Here is a 13,536-nt window from a genome sequence, read left to right as displayed (position 1 = left end):
ACTGTGTCAATTAAATATATGACTGTAGAGGTGTTCAACACAATATACTCATATGTGAGTTGGGTGTCAATTCAAGAAGAATTTGATGAAATTCTTTTTTTCAGTGAACAAATGTATGCTACAAAATTGTGGAGGATTAAGATGTTAAACCAGCTCTTCTTCATAGTCACTGTCACTGACACCAGATTCTGTTTTTTTGCAATGACAGAGATGGAACCGGACAGCAGCTCAGCTGTGGTCACCTACAAACCCGAACAGCTCCCCCCGGAGAACTCGTCCTTCCTGGAGAGGAGCTTCATGTGTCGCTTCCGCTGCCTCCTGGACAACTCCTCCGGCTTCCTGGTACGAATAACGTCCAAACAAAACAGGGAGAGCGCGCCTGCAGGATGAAGGTTTATGTCAACAAGAGTTCCCACCACCTGATGTCCCACAGATGTGCCATCGAGATCCTGCCCCGATACCCAACAATATGAGTTTATTCTTAAAAATGTGTCATCGCACATGTCATAGTTGTGCAGGAAGGAGATCTTCTTAAAGGTCTAATAAAACAGGTTCAGATTGAGCAGCTTTGCCTCATAAAGATTACGTTACCAAACAACTGAACTGCATTCTTAGTGAAGTGAAGAGGGAAATATACTTTCTCCCAGATTAAGTTTGCTTCAACACATCCTCAGTGCCAGGTGCATGTTTGTGAACTAGAGGACAAACTACTTGGTTTGGTAAAGGGCAGGGGTGGGCAATTCGGGTGGAGATTCCAATTCCTGGAGAGCCACTGTCCTGCATGTTTTAGGTTTCTCCCTACCCTAACACACCTGAGTCTAAGGGCGCACTCACACTGTCCTTCCGCACCGCGCTCCGTGCTTTAGGGTCCTTGTCCCCCCCTCCAGGCCCGTTTGTACTCACACTGCCTGGGCCTCGCAAATGCTTCTTGCCTGTCCATACGTCATCACGCCGTAACACGTCACACGCATTGATGACGTCATGGCGATGCGTCGCTTTGTTTCCAAATCTTTCCATAGACCTCGGAGTTTTTGTGCGTCTTGTCGACTGTTTTTGAATCTTTTCATCGACCAAATCTGCAGTAAACACTCCACCTCCGCATCACACCAACGTGAGCCTTTCACCGCCATTGTTGTTGTTGTTAAATGTCCGCGCATGTTCCGTCTTTTTTTTTTCTATGTCCGAACAGGCGCACATAAAATGACGTGAGAGCCGCCTTAGGCCTCGTGCTCGTACACGTGCGCACGCTCGTGCTTGTACATGTGCAAACGCGCACTCACACTGGTCAAAAGCACTAGGCTCTACCCGAGAAACCTGTTTTGGCCCGGTGCTGAAGGACAGTGTGAGTGCGCCCTAACAATAATCCAACTGTGACAAGCTTCAGCTGCTTGATTACGAGCACATCATTAGACTCAGGTGTGTTGGAGCAGAGAGAAACCTAAAACATGCAGGACAGTGGCCCTCCAGGACCGGAAATACCCGCCCCTGGTACAGGGAAAGATCATGGTTTGGGTTAAAATAAGTGACACGTAACTGAAGATAAATACTTAATTTGTTTGATTATTTTTGAGGATTTTTGATTTGACAGCACAGCTCAAGATCGACAGCAAAGTCGGGGAGAGAGGGGATGACGCTGCGGCACGCTCCATCAAATGTGTTTAATAAGCTAACTTTAAATAAGTTTAACTTTGACTTATTTCAAACGGGTAATCTGACCTATCCATTCACCACGACCTCGTCCACGTGCAGACTTTGGTTAGAAACGATTTGTGATACAGCCGTGATATTCACACATAGTCCAGGAGGAAATACAAACAAACATTATTGAGAATGAAGTTTATTTGGGCTGGGGTTGAGAGGTGCCGAAGGAGAGTTTTTAGTACGTTGTGTGTAAGGATTGAGACGAAAACATTATTTTTAGCTTGACTTTAGTGGAAAAAGTGACGGAGCACATGAACGGATGGTAAAACGAGTGGCTGAGTGGCGCTCTGCGGTCTCAGACATCTTCCATCCTCTGTTCTTCCCAGGCTTTGAACATCCAGGGCAGACTGAAGTTTCTGCACGGACAGAACCAGCGGCAAGAAAACGGAGGAAAGGCGCCGCCTCAGCTCGCCCTCTTCGCCATCGCGACTCCTCTGCAGCCTCCGTCCATCCTGGAGATCCGGACGAAGAACATGATCTTCCGAACCAAACACAAGCTGGACTTCACACCTTTGGCTTGTGACGCAAAGTGAGACACCGCTGCGGAGACACTCTGCATGTCTTTAAATTTAATATCTCAGCGCTTTGCGTCTCATTAAACCCGTGACGCTTGTTTAGATGATGAGGATGAAGCAACAGTACCAGGATTTAATGTTCATAAAATCATGATGATAATAACATAGCATGTGTGTTTGTTCTGCTGCAGTACTTTGCAAAGTGTTTTTGTTTTTACAGGGGGAAGATAGTGCTGGGGTACACAGAGGCAGAGCTGCGGGTACGAGGATCTGGATATCAGTTCATCCACGCTGCAGATATGTTGTACTGCGCGGAGAACCACGTCAGAAGTAAGTTCTTTTAGCGCTGTCACACTCGCTGTTTGAAGTTTTTATTGGCAACAACGTATTTTTCTATACTGAAGCTTTATTTAAGAGGTTCATAGTGAATGGACTTATGTACTTATATAGCGCCTTTCTAGTCTTCTGACTACTCAAGGCACTTGCACACTACTTGTCACATTCACCCGTTCACACAGTAATTCACACTGATGGCAGTGGACATCTACAGACCATCTAATCTGATCTAACCATTAACACCACATTTACACACCCATGTGCAGCACGGGGAGCAATTCAGGGTTCAGTGTCTTGCCCAAGGACACTTCGACATGTGGACCAGGGGAGCTGGGTAAAAAATGTCATTTTCCTGAAAACTATTCAAATGAATTTATAGCGTTTTGGAAAAGAGCTCCTCATTTATTCTCTGTATGTATTTGTTCATGTTTTATTAAAGGTTAAACCTGAACCACAATCACATCACACCCATACAGGGTTACACAGTTGTTAAACACATTACTTTAACACGCTGGTACTGAGTATTGGCTGATGATCAGTTTCAGGAATAGGAGTTGGAATCGGAAAAGACAAAGATGGTATTGGAGCATCTCTAGTCTGGTCTGGTCCAACCTGGTCACAGAGTTCAGACAGCTTTCGGTCTCTTAATCCCGCTGGATTACGGAGCAGATTGAGCAAAGCTGCAGAGCTGCCAGTGGCGAGGATAGGGCTGCACAAATCCACTGCATGAGCAAAGCATGAGAGATGATCCATAGAGCAGCACCAACACACACTTCAGAGGTCAGGTATCTCACTGACCACTGTCCCGGTTTACCGGAGTACAACAGTCACAAGTAGAACTTCAGCACGACAGCATCCTTTCAGTTCAACATCGGCTCGAGTCGTCCTCCCAGTTTACTTTCCATGCTCCTGAAAACTGTACAGAAAGAAGAGGGAACAGCAGATTCATGGGCTCTGACAAACAGCATTTTTTAATATCGAGATGATCTTGTGTAAGTGCTCAGGATCCATTGTAATAGGAAGCAGTGAATGCACCTTACTTGATATATTGTTACGTCATTCAGTTGGGTCGTAAATCCAACACTGGCCAGATTTAAATGAACGTTCCTGTTATTCCGGAGGGTCGCCGGTTCGAGTCCCTGTGTGAACCATGAATGGAGCGTGGACTGGTGGCTGGAGAGGTGCCAGTTCATCTCCTTGGCACTGCCAGATTCAGGAGCAAGGCACCGAACCCCCAACTGCTCGGGGCGCTGAGCCATTGGCAGCCCCCTCGCTATGACATCTCTCCATTAATTGCATTTATATAGGTCCTGTTTGTGCATGTGTATAGTGAAAAAATGTAATTTCCCTTGCAGGATAAATAAAAGGAATTCTTCTTCTTCTTCTTCTTGCCATCCGCGAGTCACGACTTCCACTTGTTCCCAGAGATTTACATGATTTCTGTTGATTGATTTCCCGTTTAATAGAAGTGTTCCTTAAAGACATTCGTAGCCACCGCTATGCAAAAAAAATGCAAAGTATAGCTTTGACTTTGACTGCTCAAATGAAGCTATCTAGTAGTACAGTTCATTTGTTATGGTTGGCACTGTCGCCTCAGAGCAAGAGGGTTTCTGGTTTGAATCCCAGCTGGGCCCCTTTCTGTGTGGAGTTTGCATGTTCTGACCCGTGTCTGCGTGGGTTTTCTCCGGGTTCTCCGGTTTCCTCCCACAGTCCAAAGACGTGCAGGTGTTCGGTTCATTGATGACTCTAAATCACCCGTAGGTGTGAATGGTTGTCTGTCTCTGTTCGTCTCTATGTGCCCTGTGATAGACTGGCGTCTCGTCCAGGGTGGACCCGCCCTCACGCCCAATGTCAGCTGGGATCGGCTCCAGCCCCCCACGACCCCGACAGGGACAAGAGGTTGAAGATGGATGGTTCATTTGTTATAACTTTGTTTGTCTTCCTCTTATCTGTAGTGATGAAGACCGGAGAGAGCGGTCTGACTGTGTTCAGGCTCCTCACCAAGGAGAACCGCTGGAAGTGGGTCCAGGCCAACGCCAGGCTGGTGTACAAGAACGGCAAACCAGACTACATCATCGCCACCCAGAGGCCTCTGTTGTATGTTTTACCATCGGTTCATGTTGTGTAGTAAATCAACAAAATGCATCAGTTGTATACAGAGACGGGCTTGATCACAGCAACAGAACCTTGGTATAATATCAAGGTTTATTCGAGAGAACATGATGTGTTTGAATGTTTATGCAGGGGGTTTATCACAAGTGGAGAAGCATGTTTAGTGTTCAGTTATGACTTGACACAGGCCCACTTTACACCTTCATTAAAATGTGTTTTGGGAGCAATCAGCTTGAAGTGCCTCTGAAGGTGCTCAGGGACACGGGGATCACGCTCAATCAAGTCGAGATGCAGCTGTTTTCAATCCACAACCAGCACCAGCTTCTAATGGGCTTGGGCGCAGGGGAGCACACTAGGGCTGCGACTAATGATTATTTTTGTTGTTTAATAATCCGTGGATTATTTCCTCCATTAATCAATTAGTTGTTTGCTCTATAAAATGTCAGAAAATTGTGGAAGAAGGATCAGTGTTTCCCGAAGTCCACAACGACCGACGTCCTCACGTGTCTGGTTTAGTCCACAACTCAAAGATATTCAGTTTACTGTCAGAAAGGAGAAAAGAAACCAGATATTATATTAATATTCACATTTAAAAAGCTGAAATCAGAGAGTTCAGTCTAAAAATAATTATTCGATTAGTAGTTGGCGATTGATTGATTAGGTAACTATTAAATGAATCAATCAATCAATCACATATTGACACATATCTCCAGCAGGTGTTAATGTAATCAGGTTATTCACATCTGGTTACGAGACGCATTTTAATGCAGGTGTAAGGTGTAAACAGGAGCCCAGACTCACACTTTTAAACACATACGACACATAAAACACCTTCAGTCATGGAGTAGTGGGTAAGAACTGAACCAGCAACTCTGTCAGAAACACAGCTCCCCACTCTGATGTTAAATAAATGACAATAATCCTGATTTCTGTCTTTATAGGGATGAAGAAGGAGGAGAACACTTGCGTAAGCGCTCCATGCATCTACCCTTTACCTACGCGACAGGGGAGGCCCTGCTCTACCAGTCCAACCATCCCATAGCAGCCTTTAGAGACGGAGGCCACGAGAAAAATGGCACTAAGTCAAAGAAGAGCAGGACTGAAAGGCTAGTGAGGGAGGGTCTGGACCCCGGCTCTCTTCTCGGGGCACTCATGAGTCAGGACGAGTCTGTGTATGTTTGCCAGCCCGCCCTGGAGCCCAAAATGTCTTTCCATAGCTTCTTTGGAGACCAAATGGGCTTCTCTGACTCCGAACCCTCCAGCATGCACAGGAGCTGGGACGAGCCGAGCAACGGCGGGCTGGGTCCCGGCATCACAGAGCCCGGCACCAGCTTTGACCCGCTGCTGGCCACTCTGGACTCCCTCTCCCTGGAAGGCCATGGGGTTGAGGATTCGGAGGAGGGGGGTTGTTCAAACGTCGAGCTGTTTGGAGCTCTGGAGGGGCTGGGGCTGAGCGCCGAGGACCTGGAGCTGCTGCTGCTGGACGAGCGGATGATCAGAGTTGAGATGGACCCGGAACGCGTGCCCACCTTGGACGACCTTCTGACAAACGATGAGATCCTTTCATATATCTACGACTCCATAGAGGGGAAGATAGACTCCACGGGGCACGGAGGACAGGTGCCTCCGAGTACCGCCTCGTCGACAGCCACAACAGCGTCGCTTCCTGAAAGTAACGCCGCTTCTTCTGACACTAATGTTCAAATGCAGTTTCCTCACCATAAGCCTCCCCTGGTGGGGCAGGCGCCCATCCTCCAGCTGTCCCAGCAGATGCAACAGCACCTCAGCATGCGACCGGGTAAAGTGGCGCATGACTGGGGCCAGCAGAGCGACCATTTGGCTAACACGATAGTCAACGGAGAGCTGCTGGGGCAAAATCAACCGATCGTCAACGGACAATGGGCAGCCCAGGACATTCTGCTCACTGCAGGGATACACGTGGAACACTACAGGACGCAGCAGATTTTCAACGGCAAGGCCTCAGGGCTGGACGGAGAGCTTCATCAGCAGCAGACACATCAACACTACATACAGCAGCAGCAGCAGCCCAGGATGCAGAACCACCTCTCACAGCAGTGCCATGCCAAACAGAAGGCAGCCAACCTCAACGGACTGTGCGGCGTCTCCAGCTCGGAGCATTCAGCTGGAAAATCCCAGTGGCAGGACTACAGATTCAGCGAGAGTCTGGGAGGCAACTCATGCCTCGATAACGGCCAAAAACCTCTGACAAACACCTCACTAGACTCTTGCATGGATTACAGCATGCCTGGTATTGACAATGCGGATTACGCTATCAGTGGAAGCGGTTTGTTTGGGAGTAGCGGACAGCAGCACGCGGCCGAGTCCACGGTTTCGTCCTTTCAGGGGATGAACCACAAACGGCCGCAGGAGCAGATCCCAGTTCCTTTGGCTCAGGTCATCTCCAGCCTGTCCCAGTGCCCTCCCCCCAACGCCTCCCTGGAGCAGATCCTGGGAGTGGCCAAGCCCTGCCGAGCCCAGTTGGACCACTACGCAATGGTGACCTCAGAGATCCCTCATGACCCCAGTCCCAGTAAGGTAAGGACGCAGAGACACTGAACAGTATGTGTTCCCTTTGAAATATTGTCTACTGTGCATAAAAACATTATTTATTTCCATGTTACTTTTTGGCAAAGCTACAGGGAGCCACTGAAAAGGGGCTGAGGAGGCGCATGCGGCCCAAGAGCTGTGGGTTGCAGACCCCAGGGGTAGACCATTAAGGCTTTTAATGTTGAACTTAAACCTAAACTGGACGGGGTGGAGCTGGGCGTTGAGGAGGTTCTCCTACGTTCCCACTTCCTCACACAACACTGTGTTTTATACCGCTGCTCCCAGCTGTCCGTCTGCTGTCTTCTCTCCCCCGTGCAGATGGAGAACGGCTGCATCCTGAACAGTACTTACCCAGGAGGCTGCGCTCTGCCCAACAGAAACGGAGCGGCGCCCCCCGCTGTCCAGATGCCCGTCCCTGAGACTCTGTCCAGCCTCCCCGACCCGCCAGCCACCGGCTTCTACCTCTGACCAGCTGACCGGGAACAGTCGTGCAGCAGGACTGGACCAGCCTTATACATCTAGATAACACAACAAACAAAGCTGAAGAAACGTAGGCCTATACGTGTTTTCTTTATTTCCTTTCCAATCTGTAACTTTTGCGTGTGTGTGTGTGCGCGTATGTGCGTGCGTGTGTGTGTGCGTGTGTTAGGGTTCGGGGTCGTTGTGTTGTATTTTCGAGTCATATTATCATACGAGTCCTTTGTTTACAATAATGCAGTCAAGAGTGCTCAGTTGAGTTTATTTGAGGTAACACAGAGAGGTAAATATGAGTTATTACAGATGTTTCACACGTTCAGATACAACACGAGAAAGACAAATACGGGTCGCTCTAATGTTTAAAATCTTAAAACGCCGTATACATGCGTCAGTTCATGTAGGACGTTTTATAATGCGTACGCAGCGAAAGAGACGGATAACACAAGAACCCAGAAAATTACGGAAATGACCGTTAGCTGCGGCTCTGAAGATGCAAACAGACCGAGGCAAAGAGAGGTCGTCGTCTGTCTCCTCTTCATGAATGTACAGAGGTATATTTGGATCCGACTCACGACTTTAATTTGGTTTCGTGTCGTACCTGAACGCACCACAAACCACCCAAACACACTTTCATCCGCGTCAACTCCAACGTAAAACCAGGCGACGGCATCGTTTTTTTTTTTTCCCGTCATGCTACGAGAATGTAATCCTTCAGCGTTCAGTGACTTCTTTGTTGGAACCGGTCAACAATGAGATTAATTAACCCGTATACGTTTGAAAAAAAAGTATAGAGTATGGAAATTAAGCTTAGATATATCCTGCACTTTATTTCAAGCACCCACTTACCGCAGATGCACAGTCAGGGGTAAAAGCCACGCGTTTCTCTCGGACGCAACACGGACCAGTTTGCGTTTTTTTGTTCATTCTTATTTTGAGGCACATTTCAGGTGATGGGTTAATGTCCTCACAAGCACAAACACTCCTGTACAACCGTTAGCGTCGTCGTCGTTATTCCACTTGAATTGTTTTGTTTGTTTTTCATCGATGACGTTGACGATCTTGGACCTCCTGGATGAGTTTTTGTTCTTTTTCTTTTGGTTTAAAGTTTCATTTTCTCTGTATTTATTCCTGCAGCAAGTAAGCGTTCTTGATTGTCTTTGACGTCGACGTGTAAGAGATTTTCTTGTACACAAAAAAACAAAAAGAAGAAAAAAATAGAAAATGCTTGGTCCTCCTCTCAGCTGAGCGGCGTTGGCGCTCGCTCTCCTGAGGGAATCGGTGAATCCAGACACTTACATCACAGTACGATCCCGGTTTTATAAAAAGGACGAGTCTGACATCTTTGGGGAAGATTGATATAAACACTCACACAGGTGAAATTATATCAAACTTCTCACCTGAGCGGAGACTGTATAAAGGAAGTGGACTAACTTAGCATTTAGTTGTTGCCGTGACCATATTTGGACGAGAGGGCGGAGCTGGGGAGGCACGCTAAAGGGGCCTTCACATGAGCTTTTTTGCGCTGGGCTCACCGCGATGTTGGGCGCAGAGACCCAGTAAACGGCTAAATCAACGCTAGCATTAAAACAACCGTTAGCTCGTTAACTGCCTCTTCACAAACCTGGTGTGATGCTTTTTCTTCCGATATCGTGATGAGAATTTAATCTAACGGAAAATTTGGGCGCACAAACACTAAGTTTTTCCTCCATCTTTTATAACCGGCTTGATGTCGCTCTCTGCTTCGATTTCATTGGTTGTGCTTTTGATAGAGCAGTGTGAGCTGTTCACACAAAAATCTGTAGACCGTTCACGTCACGTCTTTAAATGTGGCCTGACAAACAAAAAATCTGATTTGAGCAATAAATCGGAATTGTGCGTAAAGACCTGCAGTGTAAACCTAGACTTATTCATTCATCTTCATTCTCTTGTCCCTGTCGGGTCGCGGGGGAATGGAGCCGATCCCAGCTGACATCGGGCGTGAGGCGGGGTCCACCCTGGACAGGACGCCAGTCTATCACAGGACACATAGAGACGAACAGAGACAGACAACCATTCACACCTACGGGTGATTTAGAGTCATCAATGAACCGAACACCTGCACGTCTTTGGACTGTGGGAGGAAACCGGAGAACCGGGAGAAAACCCACGCAGACACGGGGAGAACATGCAAACTCCACACAGAAAGGCCCCAGCCGGGATTCGAACCAGAAACCCTCTTTCTGTGCTGTGACAGTGCGACAACCACCTCACCGTGCCGCCCCTGTTAACGAAATTGCACTTCTTAAAAAATCTGCAAAATCTAAAACCGCATCACCCTGAACGTAGACTAAGAGACAAAAAAAAGATACGAAACTACAGTTCAAAATGCATGAAGAAGACTTGAAAGTAGAGACTGAGACATAAACGCATTAGGAAAATGTTTACTGAGGCAATAAATCAAATGAGAAGTAGGCTAATTTTCTCATTGACTTCTATACAACGACATTTCTTTTCGCCCCCAGCTGGACATTAGAGAGAATGCAGGTTTAAGACACTTCCACCTCACTTCTCAGACCCCTAAGGCCGCACTCCCACTGTCCTTCCGCAACGTGCGCCGTGCTTTAGGGTCCTTGTCCCCCCCTCCAGGCCCGTTTGTACTCACACTACCTGGGCCTCGGCGAATGCTTCTTGCTGCCTATACGTCATCACGCCGTAACACGTCACAGGCATTGATGACGTCATGGCGATGCGTGGCTTTGTTTACAAATCTTTCCGTAGACCTCAGAGTTTTTGTGCGTCTTGTCGACTGTTTTTGAATCTTTTTATCGACCAAATCTGCAGTAAACACTCCACCTCTGCATCACACCAACGTGAACCTTTCGCCGCCATTGTTGTTGTTGTTAAATGTCCGCGCATGGTCCATCTTTTTTTTTTTCTATGTCCGAACAGGCACACACAAATGACGTGAGATCCGCTGTAGGCGTCGTACTCGTGCTCGTACTCGTGCTCGTACTCGTGCTCGTACACGTGCGCACGCTTGTGCTCGTACATGTGCAAAAGCCCTCTACAAAAGCCCAACTCTCCAAAACGGGCTGTGGACGGCCAGCTGGCCGCAGCTGGGTGCGGAGCAGTAACACTCACACTGGTCAAACGCTCTAGGCTTTACCCGCAAAACCTGTTTTGGCGCGGTGCGGAAGGACAGTGTGAGTGCGCCCTAAGTCCATCTTTATTAAACAGTCTATGCTCCTGACAAAATGTGAGACTCGTCCTTTAAAACGGTAGAAAGCTCGACGACACATCAGGTCGGTGATTTCAGGAGAAGTGACAGAACGGCAAAAACACTGAAAAACCAAATGTGAGTGTTAAAAAAAAAAAAGAGAGATCTCTACTGGAACGGCCACAGATCTGAATGTCTCTTGTAAATAGCGAAAGGACTGGGAAGCGATGCAGGGTCGAACTATTCCACGGCGAAGAGATGCTGAAAAGAGATTTCCATTGTAACTGTTCCGATAATGTCATGACTATGGGTATTAATATTATTGTTTTATGTCCAAATGTGATACACGCGTGGTTACATGTCATTCGAATTGACCCCCCTCCCCCCTCCCCTTTTCTTTTTACTTCAGCGCAAATGTTTGCTATATTTAATACGATTGACGTGACTTATTAACAATGTGAAGAAAACAAACGTGTGTGTGTGTGTGTGTGTGTGTGTGTGTGTATATAAAGGCAACCAAGCTTTGACAATTACAGGTGTGTACATAGTTTAACGTCAAGTCACTCGTCTCAGCACTATTTTTAAAACACACGCTTATCAAACTCCTTTCCTCGATTCTTTTGTCGTTTGTTCGTTTTTTTAAATTGTAAATATCGCTCTCGTCACGAAACACTGGACTCTATGACAGCCTGGAAATGGTGCCATACTTCTGAGACGCGTTCAATAGGCTTACGATGTTGGAGAGTTTCATTTTGACTTTTTTTGTTTTGGGTTTTTTTTAGCCACGGTTATAACGTTGTACCACGCGGCAGGGACGGGGGCGCGTAGGCGTTTTGCAGATTCGACCCGTGCGCTTTTTTGAACCGCTTGGTTTCAAACGTGTTTTTTCTTCCTTTTGAGAAACAAAGGATTTCTTCAACCACAAAAGTGAAAAATAAAAAAAACCCACAAACATCTTGGGAGCACGTTACCTGCCGCTGCTGCCGCCGCTGCTGCTGCTGCTGCCGCCGCCGCCGCCGCCGCTGCTGCTGCTGCTGCTGCTGCTGCTGCTGCCGCTGCTGCTGCTGCGCTGTCCCCTCTCTGAGCCCTCCGCTTTTTCCATTCGCTCGGACAGTAAACAGAGGGTCCCCAGCCCGTGGCGCTCAGCCACTGTGGACCCCTGACCTGTGAAGGTGCTCTGTGTAGCATTTTAACATCAATAAACCCTTACCACGTAAACTCTGAGAGGTCTGCGTCATTTGTGTGAACGGGAGAGCTGCCGACGGGCCACAAGGATGCTTAACGATGGTTCTTTTCACAGGAAGTGCAGCTCTATAACGTTCTGTAAGTTTACACGACATGGTAGTTTTTAAATGTAACCAAGCGCGCACTCACACTGTGCCTCCGTCCCGTGCCCCGTGCTTTAGGGTCCTTGTCCCCCCCTCCAGGCCCGTTTGTACTCACACTACCTGGGCCTCGGAGAATGCTTCTTGCTGTCTATACGTCATCACGCCGTAACACGTCACACGCATTGATGACGTCATGGCGATGCTTGGCTTTGTTTACAAATCTTTCCGTAGACCTCAGAGTTTTTGTGCGTCTTGTCGACTGTTTTTGAATCTTTTCATCGACCAAATCTGCAGTAAACACTCCACCTCCGCATCACACCAACGTGAACCTTTCACCGCCATAGTTTGAAATGTCCGCGCATGGTCCCTCCTTCTTTTTTCTACGTCCCAACAGGCGCACAGGAAATGAAGTCAGAACCGCCGTAGGCCTCGTGCTCGTACACATGCACACGCTCGTGCTCGTACATGTGCAAAACGTGCTTTACAAAAGCCCACCTCTCCCAAACGGGCCGCGGACGACAAGCATGCCGCTGCTAGACGCGGTACGGTTGCACTCACACTGGTCAAAGGAACTAGACTTTACCCGTGATGCGTGCTGGGGCACGGTACGGACGGACAGTGTGAGTGCGCCTTTAGAACATTTGCTTGAGTGCAAGTTTTGTTCTTCTGCCACCTTATAAACATGCTCCACTGCACTTCAGAGAGAACAATGGTACCTTTTATTCCACTACGTTTATCTGGTAACATTTATAATAGCCTACTTTTCTTTACGGAGAAGCACAACCATCATTTTGAATGCACCAATGTCGACTCTTACTGCGTCCCAGCTTCTTAAATGTGTGTAATGTGTTTTAATGAATTATTAGTTTTAAACAAACACTGTTTTACGAGTTTTTACAGAAGCTGAACAATAGATGGATTGATCTGGCTCATCAGTCGTGATGTAACGCCATTTCAAAATGTGATTATTGTGTCCGAGGCGGTCCGAGCCTCGTGTCTCTACAACGCTGCGGTGCCGTGTTCCCCGTCGTTCGAACAGATCTGAGTTTTTTAAAAACAACGTAAATGTAATTTGACCTCTTTCCTCTCATTGACAACGGCGTCGCACCGAAGAAAGAAGTGATCGTACTTGTTCACGTGTTCGGCCGTTGTCGTCTGTTTTGTTTCAATGAAGCTTTTGGACCCGGAAATCTTATTTTGAAAGGGCGTTAGGTCGGACCGAACAGCCGGACAGAGAAAACAATTAGCAGATTATTTGTTGTTGGTCCAATCAGAGCGGACTGGGCTCTTTCAGGATGGCGTC

The 13,536-nt window shown here is 47.6% G+C and overlaps 1 protein-coding gene across 1 annotated transcript in view; it reads left to right on the top strand.

The window, feature by feature from the left end:
- The window catches only part of LOC310953182 (aryl hydrocarbon receptor-like), a gene marked incomplete at both ends in the record, with an annotated part of 44,307 nt that extends 36,607 nt beyond the window's left edge, over positions 1 to 7,700 (top strand). Inside the window, 6 exons of the mRNA XM_083922138.1 lie at positions 209 to 342; positions 2,028 to 2,230; positions 2,437 to 2,546; positions 4,508 to 4,649; positions 5,606 to 7,220; positions 7,551 to 7,700. Coding sequence (XP_083778264.1) covers positions 209 to 342; positions 2,028 to 2,230; positions 2,437 to 2,546; positions 4,508 to 4,649; positions 5,606 to 7,220; positions 7,551 to 7,700 — 2,354 coding nt within the window. The remainder of the gene's footprint in view (positions 1 to 208; positions 343 to 2,027; positions 2,231 to 2,436; positions 2,547 to 4,507; positions 4,650 to 5,605; positions 7,221 to 7,550) is intronic.
- Positions 7,701 to 13,536: the final 5,836 nt, after the last annotated feature.

This window comes from Echiichthys vipera, assembly GCF_963691815.1.
Source record: "Echiichthys vipera genome assembly, chromosome: 10".
NCBI lineage: Eukaryota > Metazoa > Chordata > Actinopteri > Perciformes > Trachinidae > Echiichthys > Echiichthys vipera.
Note: the sequence above shows the minus strand (reverse complement) of the source record. Positions and strands in the feature narration are given on the sequence as shown.